Raw genomic sequence first — 23829 nt, forward strand, 5'->3', positions numbered from 1 at the left:
CCTTACCGAGTTTCGATGCGAGAACGCGAAGCTATAAGACAAGTCGACGAAATGCCGCGCGACGACATCATCCAACCGTCGAAAAGCCCGTGGGCGTCTCCAATTGTTTTAGGGAAGAAAAAAGGACGGAACCCTACGTTTCTGCGTCGATTATCGTCGACTGAACAAAATCGCGAAGAAAGACTTATACCCCCTCCCACGGATAGACGACGCATTGGATCGGCTCTGCTATGCTAAATACTTCTCATCGATGGACCTCAAGTCTGGCTACTGGCAAATAGAAGTAGACGAAAGGGACCGCGAAAAGACCGCCTTCATCACGCCAGACGGCCTCTATGAATTCAGGGTTATGCCATTTGGACTGTGCTTGGCGCCTGCAACGTTCCAGCGCGTGATGGACATGGTTTTAGCAGGATTGAAGTGGCAGACCTGTCTTGTTTACTTGGATGACATCGTCGTCTTCGCCGGAAATTTCGACGATCACCTTAGGCGGCTTGCAACAGTACTAGAGGCCATCAAATCATCAGGGCTCACTCTGAAGCCAGAAAAGTGCCGCTTCGCTTACGACGAGCTTCTGTTCCTAGGCCACGTCATCAGCAAATCCGGAGTACGCCCCAACCCGCAGAAAACAGCTGCCGTCGCAAAGTTCCCGCAGCCCATCGACAAGAAGGCAGTGCGTAGATTCCTTGGCATGTGTGCCTACTACAGGCCCTTTGTCAAGGACTTTTCACGCATCGCTGAGCCGCTAACGCATCTAACCAAATCTGATGTCGAGTTCAAATGGCAAACGCCGCAGGCTGACGCATTTCAAGAACTAAAATGACGCATGCAGTCACCGCCTGTACTCGCACATTTCGACGAAGACGCCGATACCGAAATCCACACTGACGCCAGTAGCCTAGGCCTCGGTGCCGTCCTAGTCCAGAAGAAAGACGGATATGAACGGGTGATATCTTATGCTAGCCGGTCGCTGTCAAAAGCGGAAGGCAATTATTCTACGACTGAAAAGGAATACCTCGCCATCATTTGGGCTACAGCAAAATTCCGCCCTTACCTATATGGCAGGCCATTCCAAGTCGTCAGCGACCATCACGCGTTGTGTTGGCTAGCTAACTTGAAGGACCCTTCAGGACGGCTGGCGAGGTGGAGCCTCAGACTGCAAGAATATGACGTCACGGTGATCTACAAGTCGGGACGAAAACACTCAGACGCCGACTGCCTATCACGCGGCCCCATCGATCCCCCGCTGCAAGACGACGAGGATGACGACGCCTTCCTTGGAATAATAAGCGCGGAAGACTTCACTAAACAGCAGCGAGCCGACCCGGAGTTAAAAGGCCTCGTCCAGTACTTGGAAGGGAACACCGACGTTGTCCCTAGGGCATTTAAGCGCGGGTTGTCTTTGTTCACGCTACAAAACAACCTGCTCGTGAAGAAGAACTTTTCACCAGTCCGCGCCAGCTACCTTCTTGTTGTACCGTCAGCGCTGCGTCCAGAAGTACTGCACGCCCTACACGACGACCCAACCGCTGGGCACCTCGGATTCTCCCGGACGCTGTTGAGGATACAGGAAAGGTATTACTGGCCGCGTCTCACCGCCGACGTCGCCCGTTACGTCAAGACATGTCGAGACTGTCAGCGGCGCAAGACACCACCGACAAGGCCAGCAGGATTACTACAGCCGATCGAACCTCCTCGTCGACCATTACAGCAGATTGGGATGGATTTGTTGGGGCCGTTTCCGACGTCAACATCCGGGAATAAGTGGATCGTCGTGGCGACGGACTACCTCACCCGCTTCGCTGAAACTAAAGCTCTACCAAAAGGCAGCGCAGCCTAAGTGGCGAAATTTTTCGTCGAGCACATCCTGCTGCGACATGGTGCCCCAGAAGTCCTCATCACCGACAGAGGAACGGCTTTTACAGCAGAGCTCACCCAAGCTATTCTGCAGTACAGCCAGACAAGTCACAGGAGGACAACTGCCTACCATCCGCAGACGAATGGTCTCACGGAGCGCCTGAACAAGACCCTCGCCGACATGCTAGCAATGTACGTGGACGTCGAACAGAAGACCTGGGATGCCGTCCTGCCGTACGTAACATTCGCTTACAACACGGCGGTGCAAGAAACAACACAGATCACGCCGTTTAAGCTGGTTTACGGCAGGAATCCGACGACGACACTCGACGCCATGCTGCCGCACGTCACTGACGAGGAAAATGTTGACGTCGCTAGCTATCTCCAGCGCGCCGAAGAAGCCCGACAGCTCGCCTGCCTGCGGATCAAGAACCAGCAGAGGACCGACAGCCGGCACTACAACCTCCGACGACGCTTTGTCGAGTACCAGCCCGGTGACCGTGTTTGAGTTTGGACCCCTATACGCCGACGAGGACTCAGCAAGAAGCTTTTGCGTCGCTAATTCGGACCGTACAAGATCATCCGACGTATTGGTGCACTGGACTACGAGGTCGTGCCTGACGGCATTTCGCTGTCACAGCGGCGCCGCTCACGACCTGAAATTGTCCACGTTGTGCGGCTCAAGCCGTACCACCAGCGTTGACGAACTTTGGGACTTCGCGTATACTGATCTTTGGACTTTGTTTCTTTCCGTTGTTTTGTTACTTATGTTTAATAAGTGTCCTTTTGTGTTTCGCTCTCTTTGTAGCATCGGGACGATGCTTTTTAAGAGGGGGGTATTGACACGTGTATTTATGTTTATCGGGCGACCAGGTTTCGCCGCCTAACAAATCTTATCGCACAGCGCGGGACGCGCTTGCATGTATCCGAAGTTTCTGGAAAGTTTCTGGAACCTTGTGTTATCTGATTTATTCGCCTGACGCGAATGATGTAGAATTTTATGGAAGGCACGCGGTCCCAACGATTAGTCTGGAACATTCGACGACTCTGTATAAAAGCCGACGCGCTTGACCCGCTGATCAGATTTTCGACGATCGCCGACTGTGTTCGCCGCTATCGTTGTGCTTTAAGTGTAGCCTGTTTTGTGGGCACAGGTTCGCCCAATAAAAGCTAGTTTTGTCTTTCGCAGTACTGCTACTGTGTCATTCAACGTCACTACCACGTGACAATAGTATACTTCCTTATGTCAGCTGTCTTGCGCTTGTTGATTAACTGCGAATGTTCTGCCGGTTCTATTCTAGCTGTTGGGTTAGAGGCTTTTATACATTGGCGTTTCTTGATCAGATCTTTCGTGTCCTGCGATAGTTTACTGGTATCCCGCCTAACGGAGTTACCACCGACTTCCATTGCACACTCCTTAAGGATGCCCACAAGATTGTCGCTCATTGCTTCACTACGGTCCTCTTCTTGAGTTAAAGCCGAATACCTCTTCTGTAGCTTGATCTGGAATTCCTCTATTTTCCCTCTTACCGCTAACTCATTGATCGGCTTCTTATGCACCAGTTTCTTCCGTTCCCTTCTCAGGTCAAGGCTAATTCGAGTTCTTACCATCCTGTGGTCACTGCAGCGCACCCTGCCGAGCACGTCCACATCTTGTATGATGCCAGGGTTAGCGCAGAGCATGAGGTCTATTTCATTTCTAGTCTCGCCGTTCGGGCTCCTCCACGTCCACTTTCCGCTATCCCGCTTGCGGAAGAAGGTATTCATTATCCTCATATTATTAATTTCCGCAAACTCTACTAATAACTCTCCCCTGATATTCCTAGTGCCTATGCCATATTCCCCCACTTCCCTGTCTCCAGCCTGCTTCTTGTCTACCTTGGCATTAAAGTCGCCCATTAGTATAGTGTATTTAGTTTTCACTCGACCCATCGCCAGAAGCTTTCGACTTCCTGGTCATCATGACTGGATGTAGGGGCGTAGACCTGTACAATCTTCATTTTGTACCTCTTATTAAGATTCACAACAAGATCTGCCACCCTCTCGTTAATGCTATAGAATTCCTGTATGTTACCAGCTATATTCTTATTAATCAGATATCAGAATCAGAATCCGACGCCTAGTTCTCTTCTCTCCGCTAAGCCCCGGTAGCACAGGACGTGCCCGCTTTTTAGCACTGTATATGCTTCTTTTGGCCTCCTAACTTCACTGAGCCCTATGATATTCCATTTACTGCCCTCTAATTCCTCCAATAGCACTGCTAGACTCGCCTCACTAGATAACGTTCTAGCATTAAACGTTGGCAGGTTCATATTCCAATGGCGGCCTGTCCGGAGCCAGTGATTCTTAGCACCCTCTGCTGCGTCGCAGGTCTGACCGCCGCCGTGGTCAGTTGCTGCACAGCGGCTGGGTACTGAGGGCTGGGGTTTGATTGTGTTGTTCATATAGGAGGTTGTGGCCAACTGCTGCACCAGGGTGGCCAAGCCTGCTCTGGTGAGGGAGTGCGTTACCGGTTCTGGTCACCGGGATCAGGCCACACTGCAGGCCTGTTTATGCAATTTTATCAACACGCGTTTTTTTTTAATCCGGTGGAAAATTGCCGGCACCGGGATTCGAACCACGGACGTCTTGCACCCGAGGCGGGTGTTCTACCTCTACGCCACCGCTGCACCACTTGGTGCAATTATCGTGTCTATATGTCCCTAACAAGCCCACTGACTGGCATTCAATTTTGTGCTGGTGATCTCGTTTATTGAGGTGTTTTGGCTGCACTTAACAATGCCGAATACATAATTAACGGCACTCACCTTTCTCACATCTACCGAGTCCCGTACTGTGAATAGGAAATCCTTCGAGACACTGGCACGACCAGCCCGTCGCTGTGGTCCTGTTGGGTGGCCGGTCACGGAAGCACCCAGTGTTTGCGTCCACGCATGTCGGCGTAGTCACTAGGTGCAGGCACGGCTCGCCCCAGTGCGCCGCCCGATAGTCTGCAACGGTATGTGTCGCTCACTTCAACACGTTCGCGTTTATCCTAGAGCCTTGTAAATTAGAGCGCTATTCGCCTGTTTTAGTTTCGCAGCTAACATGCATTGGGGGCATAGCATCTCCGAGTTTAAAAGAACGCGGCTTCAGAAAAAAAATACTGTCATTTAAAAATAAGACCTGCGTAATAGCCCGAAAGCATACGTCATGTACGCCCTTTTAGCGTTCTTCAAATAATTTTTCTTGTTTAATGTGTGAACGCTGGCCGCTGCTTTATATCCACGTATTTTTAAGCATATATATGTTTGTGACAATGCGCACGCACCAGAAAACAAATATGCGCATTGCAGAGAGCCGAACACACAGATGAATATGGGCAACTCAAGCTGTACATATGTGCCCGTGTGTTCTTGCTTGATGTAGGCTTGACCGTTTAAGTTTGTCGTCACACAACAAACTGGAGAAGGTTAAATTTCATCTCTACTTTGCATCTCCACTTCAAAGTAGAGTCAGCTATGCAGTGTTCGTGCGAATAGGTATCCAGTTTTCGTCTCGATTGTAGTGGCGAAATGCACTGTGATTGCACGAAATCACGAAACGATTGCAGCGATGCATCGACTGCGACGAATGTTATTCTGCAACAACTTTGTGCACTGAACTTCTTTGGTGTTGCGTTATGCTATGTTCAGACTACGTTCGCAAGGCGCCGATTTTTCGTAACATGCGTAAGCGGAAGCGCAACAAGCGTATGCATCTAGTTCAGAATGCGACCGTAAAGGTACCAACGTGCGCAATTCACACAAAAATCGTGGTTGAGAGTGTTAAAGGGTCGGCAACATTTACGACTGTAATATTACGACCGTTACGACACAGCCAATGACCGATAAGCTTTCAGTTTTCAACAACCGGTGCCGACACTTCCATCCACCCGTCTGCAGACAGCTCCGGGCGCGGGAAGTGCCATTCCGCCATTCCATGCGCACGATTAGGTTGGCTATGTTCGTGAAAATTTGTGCAGTGCGCCTTGCGAGACTGTTTTCAGTTCATCTGGTTTATCCGCCGAGGAAATCGGTGGCCGCAGATGCGTCCTCCGAACTTCGATTGGTGGTCTCACTAGGTTTTCAAAGAAGCGGCATTGCTGGGGCGACATGCGCATGAAGTTATGGAACATCACAGCGTCACCAACTCGGAGCTTGGCGAAAAGGTTGTGAAAATCACCGTCCACGACCCTGTCGAGAAATACTTGCCGCACCCAAACCCTTTTGCGTCGCCTTCGTCGTCTTTATGCGATTGAATACATGACTATTAGTTTTTTTTTGAGCGTGAATTTCTTCGATCTCGGCCAATGGTCGCATGTTGACAGGAGCCATATTGGGCCGCTGGCGACGTCGCTTCTGCAGCTCGAAATTTGATTGGCCTGCTGTAAAAGCCGTAATTTACGCTGCAGTATATGTGAACAAAGGTGCCGGCTTAACTGCCGTAACTTTTTGTACAGCGGTTACGTTCGATACCCCGAAAGATCTGTTACGCGCCTTACGACCGTAGTGTGAACATAGCTTTACGCGTAACAATGCTCCATCTACAAGCTTTGAAAACAACCCTTCAACAGAGTATTTCATGCGGTAATTCACCAGTCTCACTTTCAGCTATTATTCACAGCAGCCGCAGTTTGCTCTGAAAGCCGAAGGTCGTCTCGCCATGAATGTTTAAAAAGAAAGCGAACTAGAATTAGCACCTGCTTTGATGTAGTCCGAAGCTGCACGTGAGCTGAGAGACTGGGAAAGCCATGGTGCGTTTATCGCAATCTGCCCTGTATTCTCGCATTATGAATGCGATACAAACAGGCCACGCTATACATTGCTGCAAGTTTGACAGAAATGTCGGTCATATTAGTAAAAAAAAAAAACATTCCCCACTAGCTGTTGCTTGTAATTGGCAAAAATTATTGACGTATACTGCAGTAGCGATCGCTGCACTAAGCGAGTCCTGGTTTTAGACTTGTCTAACCGAGAGTATGGTCTGCGCGAACGTACTTGCTGGCGATGACTTTATTTTTCTCTTCAGGCCTTCATGTCCTCGCTGACAGATGGAAGGCTGTCTGTTTGCACAACGTGAAATCATCAACACCCTCAGAGAGATTTCGAGGGTGATTTATCACACTTATCGTCCAACACCCACGCTGCTTTTTTGCAGTGTGGATGCACAAGTGGGATACGCAATGAACTCCGCATAGAACTTGTCATAGGCACTCATTCAAAACAATCTGTTCCGTAAGTTTCACCCTCCTCTTAGAAAAGTTGCTAACACCCAACCTGAATATGACGACTCATCTTAACAGACAAAAATCATCATACATATAGTACACAATGTCAAAGGCTTGCCGCAACCAATGTCCACATCTCCGTACATGCACTCTCGTTTGCAGGTATTCAGTTAGGGTATGAACTAAAAATTCTTGAAATACTTCAATGTTTACAAAGTTTCAAAAAACTTTGATTTTTGTAGATATCCTTTCAAATATTTCATTTTTTGCATCTTTTACGTGCGGGATTTGGATTCTTCTATAGGGGTAGGTTTTCATTTGTGGCTTGTTCGTCGAGCAAAGCTTCACAGTATTAGCAATGCAATGCTCTAATGTGGATTTATTACAGCGAAGCAGTATGTGGGGAGCCGATTCGTCCGTTCGTCTGTCACCTGTACGCCGAAAACTCCTCCGGCGCATAACTATACCCGTGCGCGACAAAAAAAAATATAAGAGAAGCGCCCGATTGGCTGCGCCAGTAGTGATGTCGTTGCTACACGACGCAATCGAGCACGCGCGCAGCAGTTTCTCGCCTGCTCCAAAATGAGTAGGCCACGCGTCGTACGTACTACTGAGGAGCATGCAGCTTTCGATAAACAACGCTACGAGCGGAGCCGGAAACCAGCTCATCTATTCGTGCTGCAGTCTGGGTACAAGAACAGGCTCGTGAAGCCGAGTGCAAGCAGAAACTGCGTACCGAGGATACGGCAGCCTGCCAAGCCGCCGTCTAATGCGCCGTCAGGATTAACACAGTCCTAAAGAACGGGGCTGCACGTTTCACCTTCGCTGGTTAACCGTCAGTACTGAGTGCCTGCGCGTTGATATTCTTTAGCCGTTGTAGCTTTCTTGCTTTCATCATGTCGATCACTGTGCATTTAGGGAGGTAACGGGGTGGGAATTAGAACAATGTATTGGGGCCAGAACAGGCACGCGGCAGCATCCATTTAGTGACTTTCTTTTAAATGTTTAAAGGGTCTTAGCAAGCAATACCATTTCTTCGCGAGAAAGTCGGATGACGTTTGTTTTTGTTCTCTTTTTTGGCAATCCCTAATAATAAGGTTCACCATTTTTCTGGATATATATGACTTTTGTTTTAATTTCATTCCACACTCAAAACTTCCAAATGCTTCCAAAGCGGCGTCGCCAAAGCCTACCTCAAAGAAACAGTACAAGAGCAGCAGCAGCCGTTTGAGAAACAACAATGCTGCGTCCATTACGACAATGGAAACAGATGTGGACGTTATCGAAAGGAAGTGCGCGCGTTCGCAACCACTTTGAAAGGAGCATCTCACGCATCCCGTAGGGCGCTCGGCAACTCAAGGCAAAGCGTCCGTTCTGCGGGCAATCGTCGCATCCAAGGCTTGCGTGCCCAGCGAAGGTAGCGAAGTGTTACCACTTCAACGCGAAGAGACACTTCAGTGCGGTCTGCCGCAAGAAGGGCTTCACATCCAGCAAGGTAGAAGTGCCTTCACTTGCGAAAGACAATCCATCGTACTTTGTGTGTACGAATCTGTGTTGAGTTGACGCACCTAAACCGAAATATACTTAAGGAGGTTATGTTCTGCCAACTGTGGATGAGACGCTAGGGTTGTTAAGTGGTGCAACGGTATTTTCGAAGAAGACAAGAATTCTGTGTTTTACCAGATTAAATGATGCAGCAAAAGTAAGGTGTCCTAACGCCATGTCATAACACTTTCATAAAGCCGTACGGAAAATATTGCTTTCAAAGGCTACCTGTTGGTGTCACATAAGCGCCCGAGTACCTTTAACAACGAATGTCCGAAATCTTGGCTGGCATGCCAGGAGTTGTCAATTTTATCGATGATATTTTATTTTAGGGAGCAGGAAAGCAGAACATGACCAGCGTCTTGAGAAAACATTGGAAAAGCTGGAAAAAGAAGGTATAACGCTAAAAAAAACGAAGTGTTGCTTCGGCTTCACAGAAGTAGAGTTTCTGGAATGCCTTATCGATAAGGAAGACATAAAACAAGGTCCAAGGAAGGTATATGCCCTTAAAAACGTCGAACCATAGAGCCTCCTACAGTATACTATAGAGGGAACTCAGGCGCTGCAATCATTGACCCGCCATGGTAATGATGGGAAGTACATGTATTTGTCTGATCTTTGTGCTTGTGGATTTAGAAATTTTGTGGCTTTGTATATTACGCCTTATAAGACTTCATTGTCGTAAATTTCAGAGCAATCTATACTCTTTGAAGTGCAGAAGATGCTTTGAACACGCACACTCGCTACCAATTGCAACAATTGAGCTTGTCGAGGTGGCCAAGCCGATACGCCCCAAGCATCTCAATAAACTGGCATTAAGCTTGGAACTAGCAAAGTTAGTACGAAACTGCAGAGAATGTATTTGTCGCGATAGCTGTACAACCAGTGATCTCGTTCGACACCCCGATGCTGCCTTGACAGAAAGGGCGCATTGACCTTTGCCAAATTAAGGGGATGGACTATCTGGTCATTGTTAATTACCTGTCAGGATACCCAGAAGTTGCTCGACTTGCAGCGACTGCCAGTGACAATGTACTGAACCAGCCTAAGAGCATATTTGTACGGCATGGTATTTCTGAAACAGTGTTTTCACACAATGCAACAAAGCCTATCTCATCAAAATTTCACTCCTTTCTCAAGAATATGGGCTTCGACATATCGCGTCCAGCCCGAGATATCCACAGGCCAGCGGAGAAGTGGAGAGGATGGTTAAGGCGATAAAACGTCTTATTCAGAAATCCCGTAACCAATACCTGGCCTTATACACGGGAACCCCTGGACCTTTGGGGAAACTACAGCCAAGCTCTTGACGGGCCGTCCGACTGCGTTCCACGACTTCCCTGCACCCCATAAAGCTTCCATCCAAGGCAGTCATCCTGAAAAGGGTTTGCGATGAAGATCGTGCAGTAAGGGAGAAGCAGAGGAGGAATTCAGTCGCCGTCATACGGCCCGAAGTATTCTAACCCTGCTGCGGGAAAATAGTGTATGGGTAAACGACTGAAAGGCAGCAGGCGTTGTCCTTGGAACGCCAAGGGGCCAAGGTCCTACGACATTAGAATGCACTCCAGAGTAGAAATCGATATAAATCAGAGGGCTCTCATGCGTCTTGAGCCGAAGGCTGATGACCAGGGAGGATATTACGACTTCCCGCAGGGCGTAAGCTTGCCCAACACTAATAGAAATTTGGTTCATCTGCCATGTGAGAAGACTGCTGGGTTAGGCGATGGTAGAGAAAGCAGCTTGTTCTAATTGCCTGCGGATCAACCGAGTGCTTACGTGACACTCGGGAAGAAGAGTGATTGTACCAGAACAACGTGGATACGAGCCGTGAAAATTTTGTTAGCGTGGCTGAAGTGTGCTTGTTGCGCGTCCAGGGTGTCAAGTGTTGTATTGTGTGACCAGTGCGACTTTTTTTTATGCAAGTGCAGCCATATTGCCGGAGGTTCCAAGATTTTTTTTCTTAAGTGCTCCGGCGTTCCACTGAGCGACGCCTGCATTCCGAGACTGCTGCAGCGTCTGAGCTCACCGGTAATATCACCCCCGTCCAGGATGTATAAAGGGATAAAGGGTTTGCTGACATTCAATGGGTGCTTCTTGGTTTGGGGCTTGGACGGTTGTCTGCTGTGTTCTTCAAACAGTGCATCTTGCCTGACATTGTGACAGTGACGCCAAAGTTTCTTCGGTGATGTAGGTTGCCTAACAAAGTACCTTCTGTATACTGTCACGTAGTAGTTACGTACAAGGAAGACAGTAGCAATACTGTGAAAGACGAAACTAACTTTTATTGGGCGAACCTGGGCCCACCAGAAGAGGCTAGACTTAAAGAACTGCGACAGTGGTGAACACAGTCGGGGATCGTCAAAATCTGATCAGCGGGTCAAGCTCGTCGGCTTTTATACATCAGTCGACGAATGTTCCAGAGAAATCGCTGGTGCTCGCGTGTCTTCCACAAAGTTCTACATTAGTTGCCTCGCCCATACATGCAATCGATTACACACGGTATTCAAGAATACATGCTGTTGGCCTAGTTGGTTGGCATAACGGAAACCTTAAAGAGGGCAAAATACAGACACGAAGACTGAATAACGCATTCAGTCTTATCCGTGTCCTTATCGCTCTTTCATTTTAAAGGGGTTGGGACACCAAATTTTGAGGCTATAAAAAGCATGTTGCAGGCTGCTTCCGTGTGCAAGGACACCCAGAACGAGGTATCGGACGCTGCAAACATTTCAAAATAATTTTAATTCAGCTCCAAAAAGTCATTAAAAACTCCTTCTCGTAGTCGAGACCCATCGCTAGCGCGGCATCTACTACGTCACAGAGGAGGAACGAAAATATTGACGTCATAGCACACCAGCACAAAAACGTGACGTATGATGAGTAGCGATGAAATGCCGATTACGGAGCCTGCTGAGCCGAGTGACCGAGCATAGCCTCCACTATGACCGAGCTACAGGCATATAGAAATCCTTTCTTAATGCAAAGAAGGGGTAAGGCGTGCAGACACAGACACAGGAGGAGAGAAGTGGACAACACGAACGCCGCACGGCGGCCCGCGAATGACAAACTGCGTGCAGCGAGTTGCCATGCCGACGGGCCTTTGCAAGTTTGAGTGTAAAACAGTAGCCGGCCGACTCCGAAAGGGACCAGGATATGCGGCGTTCGTGTTGTCCGCTTCTCTCCTCGCATAGTCGCATACTTCGGCATCTCGGAGCGGTCTCTCCTTCGCTTGGCCTTTCTCAATGTGAAGGCCCGTCCACGTTACCGGCACGGAAACTCGCCGCACGCCGTTTGCCGTTCGCGGGCCCCCGTGCGACGGCGGTTTTGCTCGCGAACGGCCAGATTTCCTAGCTGTAGAGAGCACGGGCCCGGGACCCATTTGTGCGGCAGCCGTACGGCGAAGCGGCCAATCAGCGTCCGAGGAGTGGTCATTCTGTGCACCGACGGCAGCTTCACCGCCTCTGATCGTTCGGCGCCGCCGATATCGTGGCTAGGCCTTTTCCGGTTCACTTCGAAGCTAAAGCTTACGGCGCTTCGGAATGAATCACTCTCACAAGCCGCAATATTTTCTTACCGTTGTTGTCGCTCTTCGCAATAATTATAATAATCGCGACATGCACTTCGAATCGCCAGTTGACCTCAGCTGGCAGAGCACTCATATGCGCGAGCAGACGACGCAGCATAGTTTTACGTCACTATTTTTTGTGGCCCACGTGACCAAGCCATGTTGCGTTTCCTCCTCTGTGACGTCATAGTATCCCCCGGAGCCCAGAAACCGAAACCGAAATCGCTCGGTATAATAATGCTATTATTAAATTATTTATCGGATATATATATGAATCCCGATGTGTGTATCGTGCTCCCTGAAGCATGACGCAACGTTTGAATCAACAAACGCATGAACGAAAATTTTGATGTCTCCGCCCCTTTAACATTGCAACACTCGTTCTGCATGGTACAAATTTGTAGCATCTATCTCTCTTCACAGGCATGTTAATTTATGTGACTAATTACTAGGCGTATTCTGGCGGCTTCCCTAGTGCCGAAGATTTGACCATGGCAGACACGTTTTAAGGCCACCCGTCTTCATACGGTGAAAACGTTTAGTGTACATATGCTATAGCCCCACACACACGGGCGCACGCTCACACACACACACATGCGCGCGCTCGCGTTCACGCTGCAATTTATCCTACAATGGTCAGCTCAGCACCCGTTCCCGAGCCGCCGGCTCCTTGGTCCCAACCAAACTAAATGACAAGTTTCCTGCGACAACATGCTAAAAGCCTCAGTTAGATTTGTGCCCGTCTGCCCATCCTTCCTTTCAGTTTCACTTAGGTGAGCGGCGGCGGCCATTTTCGTCATAGTTAAGCTGTCGTCAGTATTGTGTTGTTTTCAGGCGAGCACGAGAATATCACTGTTGCCCTCACTACAACGTGAAATACAGTTAACCTACAGAAGCGTCACTGCAATACTCGAGTTCCGCTCGACTAGGAGGAAGTGCTCCACGTTTGCGTTTGAGTGAAACGAACGATAGCAATTTTATCCATTTAACTGCTTCGGGCAGTGATTGGCCAAATTATTACATGGCATCTCATATTTGACCATTCAATAATTGATTGCCACACCTTAAGATAGCGAGTAACATACCAGCCACGCTGAGGTGTACGCTGTCCGGGACCACGCGCACCAGGTTGAGATTGTTGAGCGTGGCGTTCGCGTCGCACGTGTAGCGGCCAGCGTCGACGTCCCGGAGGTCTCGCACTTCCAGGTAGCTGATGTAACGCCCTTCCGAAGGCTCCTCGAGCCACGAGTGGCGCCGGCTGTCGTTCGGTATTTTAGCGCCACCCTGGAGCCAGAACATTCCACTGGCCTTGCCGTCACTCACATTTAACTCGCATCGGAAGTTGACGAAGGTTCCGAGACCCATCGTGAAGTTCCTCGGAAACGTTATCCTGCACGTGTCAACGAAACACAAAGCGAGCGATTTATTACATACTCGAGAACCGACATAAGGATTCAGTATGCAAGCTCCTTTCAAAAACCACACCGCACATGCCCCCTGTCCCGCGACCCGCCATCTAACACTTTCCTCCTGAGAGACGCCGGTACTAAAAAAAAAAGTAAGAAAAGTCGCAGTTTGGACCCAAAGGCGAAGCATTGTTTTCAAAAGCAAATTATGAGAGAGCTATACAGCCATATTACTTGCAATAAACATTCGATTATCAGTTAAATTGGCAAGCTTGGTTTCCCGCTTGCAAAGGCAAGCAGGAATACATCTGGCTCGACCACAGCGGACACGCTGTCAGAACGCTGGCTCGCTGAAGAGAGGCAGCAGCAGCGTGGGAGCGCTTTGTGCTGCTTATAGCTTCAGTTCGTCTCCAATACTTTGAGATTACGCATCCTCCAACACTAGATGCCTCAGAACACAGCGCACATGAAACGCCAGCCATATTGGCCCACATAAACTTCGTACCCCACTGCACATAACCTAATTCATGAGCGCTAGGCCATCGCACAAGCACTGACGCCCGTGGATAGAATTTTAGACGCGCCTAGTTAGCCTACCTCTCTTCACTACCCCCGTCCCCGCTACCGCTGGTGTACGCTCTGTCCCTTGTTTCTTCTTTTATTTTTTTAAATCTCATTTTTCTCTATTTCTTTTATCTTAGCCCCACTTTAATGTACGTCCCCTGCTTCTCGCACAATACTGGCCGGAGGGCAAGACAGCTCGCACCAAACCACCATCCTTTTCGGCTCACGCTCATACGCTTTTGCTCACAGCTAAGCACATGGCACCACGCGTGCCATAGGATCTTATCGCACTTTCACTTTACACGGAACATCACAATGACGCCGATGGTGATATCGATGCCGAAGTGCCCCTGAACTGAACTAGAAATGCTATCTGAATTAAAGTTCACCTGAGCTGTGAAAATACCGTAATGACAAAAGGCAATTGGCTGTAGCGTTTATACGAACTTGATCGTTAGTTCGTCATCATCTTCTTCTTCAGCAGCCCATTTTATGTCCACTGCAGGACAAAGGCCTCTCCCTGCGATCTCCAATTACACCTGTACTGCGCCAACCGATTCCAACCAGCCATTCCAACTAACCAACCAACCAGCCATTCCAACCATTTCCTAATTTCGTCGTCTCACCTAGTCTTTTGCCGTCCTCGCCTGCGCTTCCTTTCTCATGATGCCCATTCTGTAACCCTAAAGTCCAACGGTTATCTAAGCTGCGCATTACATGACCTGCCCAGCTCCATATCTTTCTCTTAATGTCAATCGGAATATCGGCCATACCCGTTTGCTCTCTGATCCAAACCGCTCTCTTTCTGTCGCTTAACGTTTGCGTAGCATTCTTCGTTCTATCGCTCTTTGTGCGGTCCTTAATTTGTCTCAAGCTTCTTTGTCAGTATCCAACTCTCCGCCCCATATGTAAGCACTGGTAATATGCACTGATTGTACACCTTGCTTTTCAATGATAATGGTAAGCTGACATTGTATGCCATATGCGATCCAACCCATTCTTATTCTTCTATCAGTTTGCTTCTCATGATCAGGGTTCTTTGTGATTAGGTGACCTCTTTCTGCGGCCCTAAACTTGTTCTCAAACTTCTTTGTAGTCTCAAAGTGTCCGCCCCATATGTAAGCACCGGTAAAATACAGTGATTGTACACGTCCCTTTTCAATGATAATGGTACCCTGACAAGGTATGCCATACAATAATAAACTAATTTTTATTTTATGAATTTCCTTGTCATGATCAGGCACATACTCCTTCACAGACTCTAAAGGATGACTGGCGATCCTGAACTCTTGCTCCCTTGCCAAGCTATTCATCATCATTTCTTCTGCATATTCATCTTCAACACCACTCTTGCCCTCTCTCCGTTAAGGTCCTCAATCATTCCTTGTAGTTCGTCTGCAATATTCCTGAATAGAACAATGTCATCGGCAAAGCGAATGTAGCTGAGATACTCGCCGTCGATCCATACTCCTAAGCCTTCCCAGTTTAATAGCTTGAATACTTATTCCAACCATGCAGCAAATAGCATATAATGCTGAGAGTAAGCAAATGGGCCTATAATTTTTCAGTTCTTTACCGTCTCCCTTTTTGTGGATTAGTATAATGTTTGCATTCTTCTAGTTTTCTGGGACCCTTGCAGTTAATAGAGACTTCGTATAGAGAGCCGCCAGTTTTTCAAGCACTATGCCTGCTCTATCTTTGATTAAATCGACTGTCATTCCATCTTCTCCTGCTGCTCTTCCCCGTTTCATGTCTTGCAAAGCCGTTCTGACCTGATTGCTAGTCATAGGAGGAGTTTCTGTATTCCGTTCATTACTGCTTCAAACGGAGGCATTCTGACCCCTCTGGGGACTGTACAGGTCAGTATGGAATTCTTCCGCTGTTTTACTATACCTTCGAGATTACTGATAATATTACCCTGTTTATATTTCAGTGCCTACATCTTGGTTTGTCCTATGCAAAGTTTCCTTCTCACTGATTTCTGGCTGCGTTCATTTTTTACGGCTTCTTCAGACTGTCTCACGTTATAATTTCGAATATCCCTTGTTTTCTCCTTATTGATGAGTTTTGACAGTTCCGCGAATTCTATCATATATCTTGAGTTGAACGCTTTCCTTCTTCGTCGTTTCTTTATTGGGTTCCTTGTTACTTGGGAGAGCTTGCCTACTGGTTACCTAGGTGCCTTTCCTTCCACTGCTATTGCTGTCTCTGAAGCCAGCCTAGTTACGGTTTCATTCATTACCTCTATGTCATCTTCAGCTGTCTGTTCTAAGGCGGCATATTTGTTGGCAAGTACCAGCCAGAATTTGTCTTCTTTTACCCTTACTGGCTCTAGGTTGACCTGTTTGCTCTTGACCAATTTTACACTTTCTCTCTTCAAATTCACGTGAGTCCTAGGCCTGATTACCTGTGATTACTGCACTTTACCCAACCTATCATTTCTACATCCTGCACTATGCTGAGATGGACAGAAAGTATCAAATCAATTTCCTTTCTTAGTTCGCCATTAGGGCTTGGCTGGTCCAGTTTCTGTTGCTACGCTTTTTGAAAAGGGTGTTCATTATTCGCAGCTCATTCCTTTCTGCGAATTCTACTACCATCTCTCTTCTAGCGTTCCTACAGCGTTCGTCTATCGTTAGTTATACAGCCTTATATCTTGCACTGCTTTCTTAGATGATATCTGAACATATATATATATACATATATGTATACATATATATACATGTGTGTGTGTGTGTGGGGGAGGGGGAGGGGAACCGCACCAGTATGGTACGGCGCAATAGTAGTGAAGGAGGCAGACCAGGTTTGCAATATACAGAGCTTCAAATTGTTAACTCTCTTGTTTTCATACACCTAATTTATCCACCGATTCATGGCCAATTCCTCACTGTCGGTATGTGCCATGGCCTCTCTGGACAACCACAACAGCAGCATCCCACGACCGCCACGTCTCCAACGTTACACTAGTCGGCAGGATCAACCGTGTCCTACATCATGGCAACATCAAAGAAAGCCATCAACATCCCGAAGTACTCGGGAGCATCCGAGGACGTTCCCTTTCACAAGTGACTCCGGCTCTTCGAGGTGAAGACTGCAGCCGCTGCATGGACGGAGCGAGAAAAGCTGTGCCATTTCTCCGATTACCTTGAAGATGAGGCCTTCCGATGGTGCCTTAATGAGGTGTTCGACACTGACGCGGCTTGAAAGACCATCACTCAATGCATGACACAACGCTTTTACATGGGCCATCAGGGATCATTCGCATCAGTTCGTTCATTGTCAGCTGAAACAAGGCTAGATCCATAAGGACTACTACAATTTAAAAAATATGTCTGGGGTGCCTTGCGGACCTAAATGCCGCTCACCTTATGTCAGGGCTCATCGACTATCATCCTGCCGGTATGGAGATAGCCCTTGCTGGGCTTAACCCGTCTAAACTAGTGACATGGCTTTCCGCTGCGCTGCGAGTAGAGTCAACTACGCAGCGAGTTAAATCACAGCGCTTTCTACCAGGCCGAAACACGCACATCAGCACAGCAAGCGGCAGCGCCATTAAGCGTCCACCTAATACGCGGATATTACCCGCCGTGGTTGCTCAGCGGCTATAGTGTTGGGCTGCTGAGCACGAGTTCGCGGGATCGAATCTCGGCCACGGCGGCCGCATTTCGATGGGGGCGAAATGCGAAAACACCCGTGTACATAGATTTAGGTGCACGTTAAAGAACCCCAGGTGGTCGAAATTTCCCGAATCTTCCACTACGGCGTGCCTCATAATCAGAAAGTGGTTTTGGCACGTGAAACGCCATAATTTAATTTGATTTTTCAAATATGCGGATACGAGCACCCCCATTCGAATGCAGCACTGCGCAATGGACTGCTTGCCCCGACAGATGCACTGGCACAATGAATGTCCCCGACATGCAAGCATTTTCACCCTCGCTACCAACCAGGGAAACGAGGAGGGCGACCCAAAGCTCTATTAGTTCATTTTAATGCACTGATTAACGGGTGCCCTGTCAGCGCTACTCTTTATACAGGAACCACGATTACCTCTATCAGCGAAGCAGTGCTGGCGGCTCTTCACCTGTTAATATTGAGAGATTCATGCATCAATGTTCAACAAGTTACATCACCGACCAAAACTGTGGGTCGAGTCAATCTCAGGATACAAACCCGAAAAAAAAACACAAAGGTGAATTCAGGCGCATGTTCTACACGGCATGAAGAGCAACCTAATTCATCGCTTGGACGGTGCCTGTCACTTTCACTTTCACGAAACAAAGCAAGGTGGAGGCAATCCTGCGGTTCCTCATGGCGTCAGGCCCTAAAGAGTTACAGCGCTTTCTCGGATCCGTCAATATTTACCGTCGATACATCGCCCGCTTCAGTAAAATTGCTAATCCACTGACACGCGTACTCGGCAAAGACAGCACATGGGAACTGGAACCCTGACTGCGAACTGGCTTTCACTCAGCTTAAGATATGTGTAACGGAAGAACCCATCCTTGCCATCTACGATACCGCCGAACCTTGTGTGCTTTACTGCGACGCGTCCAACAAAGGTATCGCCGCCGTCTTGAAGCAGGCTGATGATAGAGGTCGAGAGCATCTAGTTGCATACCATACACGCAAGCTGCCATAACATTAAATAAATTGCGCTATCACAGAACTTGAATGCTTAGAAATTATTGATGCCATCGATAAATGGCATTGTTATCTATCTGGAAAACTTTCACTGAAGCGTGTGACGTACCACACCAGCACGGTGGGGTGCCATAGTGGGTGGGGTGCCAAGCCAGGTCAGAGGAGACAGGCCGATGCCAGACATTCAGCTGCAGTGGTGTCACACGTTTTATGTAAAGCAAATAAAATGAACACCTTTTGTTCACATATGATGAGACTTCTCTATACGAATTGAAAACAACGCCTTAGGTGGGTTGGGGTGACGTCCGCTACCAGTTTCTTTCCTTAAGTATTTGCCCTATCGCTCAAGAAACTTCCGCAAAATATTTCTTTCCTTTCGTTGATTATATTTGTTCTTGATGTCTTTTGAATATTTAGAAAGAAAATGAAAATTTGGGGGGGGAGGCGATTTTTATGTTTCATCAAAAGAGATGACGAGTGAGGTACACCACCCACTCACGCGCTAAAAAAAAAGAAGTGGCTGCACTAGGAAATGAATGCTCCGAACTAAAAAAATGACACTCACTGCACTCTGTGAAGATGGAATGGCAGCGAAAGCTGACGACAGTCAACAGTCTCAAACGAAAAGCAAAGTGCTTTCGCTGCAATTCCATCTTCCCAGAGTGGAATGGCCATTACTTGCGTTGCGAGTTTGGCATCGTTGCTCGTTCGGAGGTACCCGGGCTCGCGATTGTCGTTTTCGAAGAGTGCAGATTTTAGGGCTAGTTGGTTCGTTGCATCCATTGAAGTCATAGCACTGGATTGAAAGGGACATGAGAGACGACAGAACGTGCACTACTATATATTGACTTTTATTTCAGAAAAGCAGAGTATTTATACCAGCTCACACGAGTGAAAATCATCGCACGCGCAACTCAGAATTTTCCGGATAGGCTATTTCCTTTTTGTACAGAGAGATCGACGGGGCGCTGACCCAGTTTGTAACTTCTTTTTCAATCAAGCTTGCTTCTACAATCTCCCTTATATCATTATCTGCATTTCTAAACACAGCCATACAATCATTAAACAGGGGTTTACAGCCTCAATCATCACAATGCACGGAGACATGTCCATCTCGATAACAGTCATTTTTATCGAGGTACCTGTAATTGAGGCACATGCCTGTCTGCGCTATGTACACTTTGCCGTACTTTGCACACGTCCTGTCGTATTTCATCTCCCTGTCAATCAAGAGCTGTGACTTCAATTAATACGTTATCGTTCAGCATCGCCGGAACGTTCTTCGGCGGGAACCGTTTCGCGCCGGCACCATTTACATTCTCGTTGCTGCTCGCTCTGGCGCTCCTCGTGCGCATGTTGTTCATCGGATGTACGAAGTATATGTCTCCGGCCCATCGATAGCGCAGCTGTTTTTAGCACTAATAGCTCTCCTGCTTATGTACTGCGATAACTTTCACGCCCCTCTGTTGTTCACGGCGAGCGTTCTAATCACGTCCGCAACTGTACGCGTATGGGTTAGAAATCGCTAAGTTTGTTTCTGTTACCGGACGCCGAAAGAGCTACGCATGATAAGTCATATACAGCTTTCGCTGTAGAAGTACTTTGCCCCCTAATCCACTATGCGCAACCAGTGGTGAAACCTTTGCCTGCCAACAGCATCGCCGTAGCGCTGGAAATAGTTTTGGGTAGCACATCATGGAATTTTGTGCCAACAGATTAGCTACTCAACTTCAGGCACATGTTTCAGCTTCTCACCTGATTGACCACCCACCGGCGTGCTAGAACATTCGGAGGCATGTGCTCCTCGCAACGTGGCTGAGCGCATCGGACCAAATGAAACGTCGATACCGGCGCTGCACTGTTATCGCTTAAGAGGAAGCTTTAGCTCAGGCACAACTCTGACGTGGCCTACTCAAGTACATGTAAAACGCAAAAAAAATTTTTTGAGATAACCCCTGGACCAATTTTAATGGTTTTCTTTGCATTTGAGGGAGAAAGTTAAATTCTAGTGACTGCTGGAAGCGGAATTTCGATTTAGGGCCTGAATTTTGTTTAAAAGATTTGCAAATATTCGAACGTTTGAAAAAAATAGAAGCATGAAGTCTACAAATTCCTAGCTCTGTATCAATAACACATACCGCGGTTGTGTAAACGGCATCCATTAGATAATTCAAAGCGGACAAATTCGGTGTCATTTTACATCTTACGTGAATTTGTTACGTTGGTTACAAGGGTTCTGCAAAAGATGTATTTCCATATTACTAAATTATTTTATATTCGTATGTCACATATTACTTTTGTCCGCTTTAGATGCACTATTAAATGAAATACACAGTATTGTATTATCCTTTTTCGTTGTTCAGTTACAGTGTCGTAAACCTGCGAGTTTCGTATTTCGAAAATTTTCGATGTTTGCTGATTTTTAATAAGAAATCGACAACCTAACTCAAGAATTCGAAACCAACAGTCACAAGGTTTTAAATTTTTCTTTTAAATGCAACAAACCTCGTCAAATTTGGTGCAGTGGTTGCGAGAAAAACGAATTCTCCTTTTACATGTATTTAGATAGGAGCACCTCAGCTAAAGCTTCCTCTTAACATGTCGTGCCATGTGCGTGGCCACGCACCAGACTTTATCAGCTTATTTTAGTTTTGCACTCAAAGTTTCGTAGTGGCTTCGCGGCAGCGCTGGATCCCCACAGACATTATTAATTTCTGCATATATAGGAAACATGCCTCGGGTGTTGACATCATGTATGAAGCGTTTTACAGCGGAGCTGTTATACGCTAGGTTCTGGAGGTTTGTACGCGAAAACAAGAAAGATGGCCGCCACTCCAGAGTTCACGACCAGCCGATTCCGGCGATAAAAACGGTGATAAAAGCGTATCGCCGGGTATTCCCCAGCTGCGTCTGATCGCGACATGTGTCAAAGCATATTGCGATAAAAAATGTGGTAATAAAAAAGTAAAACCGGAATAGACACTGTTTACTATAAATTGGGGTTTGACGTAACGGTCTCTATACGCAAACCACGTAATCTTATCTCAATTCCCTTCCAACCGTGCAACAAGTAGGCCACGTACGCTGAGGACTGCAGAAGAAAGGCCGGCTCCTACGGAGAACACCATTGTGAACAGAAACGGGAATGTGTGCGGCGACGGCTGATGGCAGGTAATACGCACGAAGATCGCGCTGCAAACGTCAAGCGCATGCACCTTTGGCTGGATCACCCCTACCGACTCCGCTCTCATCGTAATTGTGGGTGAATTTAACATAAACGCTTCTCAGCCAAACAGAAAATGGTTCGTGGCGTTTCTTTTGCAATGTTTTGGCATTCGGTATTACACAAACATCAGTGCGCCCACGACACGTCATCGGTCGTGTTTAGACCTCACATTGGCCAAGAACCTTACCAGTATATTGACACGTGTACTTATCTTTATCGGGTGACCACGTCTCGCCGCTTAACAACTGTAATCGCGCAGCGAGGGACGCGCCTGCATGTATCCGATGTTTCTGGAAAGTTATCGATGCTTCTAGCCGGCTGTCTGTTGACGCCAACCTTGTGTTATCTGATTTCATCGCGTAACGCGAATGGTGTAGAACTTTGTGGAAGTCACGCGGATCCGAACGATTAGTCTGGAATATTCGACGACTGCTCTATAAAAGCCGACGCGCTTGACCCGCTGATCAGATTTTTGACGATCGCCGAGCGTGTTCGCCGCTATCGTTGTGCTATAAGTGTAGCCTGTTTTGTGGGTGCAGGTTCGCCCAATAAAAGTTAGTTTTGTCGTTCACAGTATTGCTACTGTGTTATTTGACGTCACGACCACGTGACATCTGGTGGAGGTGCTAGTGCATTCATGTACCGAACGCCCCCGCAAAGCCGCGATCCAAGCCCGAAGCCCGAGGACAAAACCGACATCGTCCAAGACCAGCGTGCTAGCCGCAGACTGCAAGGACTGCCCCCAGAGCACGGACTTCTACCTGAGACGACAAAGAAGATCATGGTCAAGACAACCCTAATGGCTGCCCCAGCGTCCCCCGTTATCCTGCAACAACCTCGGGAACCACCGACCTTCCATGGAGCAGCGACTGAAGACCCGGAATCCTGGCTGGAGACCTACGAGCGAATCGCGACATTCAACAACTGGGACTCCCACGACAAGCTGCGGCATGTCTACTTCGCCTTAGAAGACGTCGCCAGAACGTGGTTTGAGAACAGGGAGACGACCTTGACTACGTGGGACCTGTTCCATAGCAGCTTCCTGCGCACCTTTACAAGTGTCGTGTGCTAGGAAAGGGTCGAAGCTATGCTGGACGCCCGAGTGCAGCTGCCAAACGAGAACGTTGCCATCTTTACGGAAGAAATGAGCCGTCTGTTCCGCCACGCCGACCCGGATATGGCCGAGGAAAAGAAAGTTCGCCTACTCATGCGTGGTGTGAAGGAAGAACTTGACCGTCGTAACGTACAGCCAGATGCCCCTGAGCTGCTCCTTGTTGTACCTAAACATCTTCATTCCAGTGTCCTGCTTGAGATTTAGGACAACCGAACACATTTAGGTCAACTTGGGGCATCGCACACGTACGAGCGTGCCTGGTGCCGCTTCTTCTGGCGCAGTCTCGCCCAGTCTGACTGACGTTACACGGTGGCCTCCTGCGATATTGCTAAAGTCAGAAACGATCTGCCGCACTCCCTGCTCGATTGCTTCAACCGCTCTCAGTCCCTACAGAACCATTCTTCCGTCTTGGTTGAGACCTCATCGGTCCTTTTCCTGAGTCAAAAGCCGGCAATAAGTGGGTCGCCGTTGCTGTAGATTGTGCGACCACCTATGGATCACTCGAGCACTCCCCACCAGCACTGACACTGGCGTTGCCAATTTTTTGCTTCACACTGCCATTCTACAGCACGGCACGCGTCAACAATTGCTCATGTATCGAGGCCGAGCATTCTTGTCCTGCGTAATCGACGATTTCTGGACTCCTCTACGCAGCACAAG

General features: G+C 48.0%; 1 protein-coding gene across 2 annotated transcripts in view; it reads right to left on the reverse strand.

The window, feature by feature from the left end:
* Nucleotides 1–23829, reverse strand: part of LOC135914799 (uncharacterized) — a 200479-nt gene that overhangs the window by 96792 nt on the left and 79858 nt on the right. For both annotated transcript variants that reach the window (XM_065447727.2, XM_065447728.2), the window contains exons 3-4: nt 13301–13605; nt 4665–4847 (exon numbers count right to left, since the gene is read on the reverse strand). In XM_065447727.2, the coding sequence (XP_065303799.1) occupies nt 4665–4847; nt 13301–13605 (488 nt within the window). The remainder of the gene's footprint in view (nt 1–4664; nt 4848–13300; nt 13606–23829) is intronic.

Source organism: Dermacentor albipictus, chromosome 5 (assembly GCF_038994185.2).
Source record: "Dermacentor albipictus isolate Rhodes 1998 colony chromosome 5, USDA_Dalb.pri_finalv2, whole genome shotgun sequence".
Lineage (NCBI taxonomy): Eukaryota > Metazoa > Arthropoda > Arachnida > Ixodida > Ixodidae > Dermacentor > Dermacentor albipictus.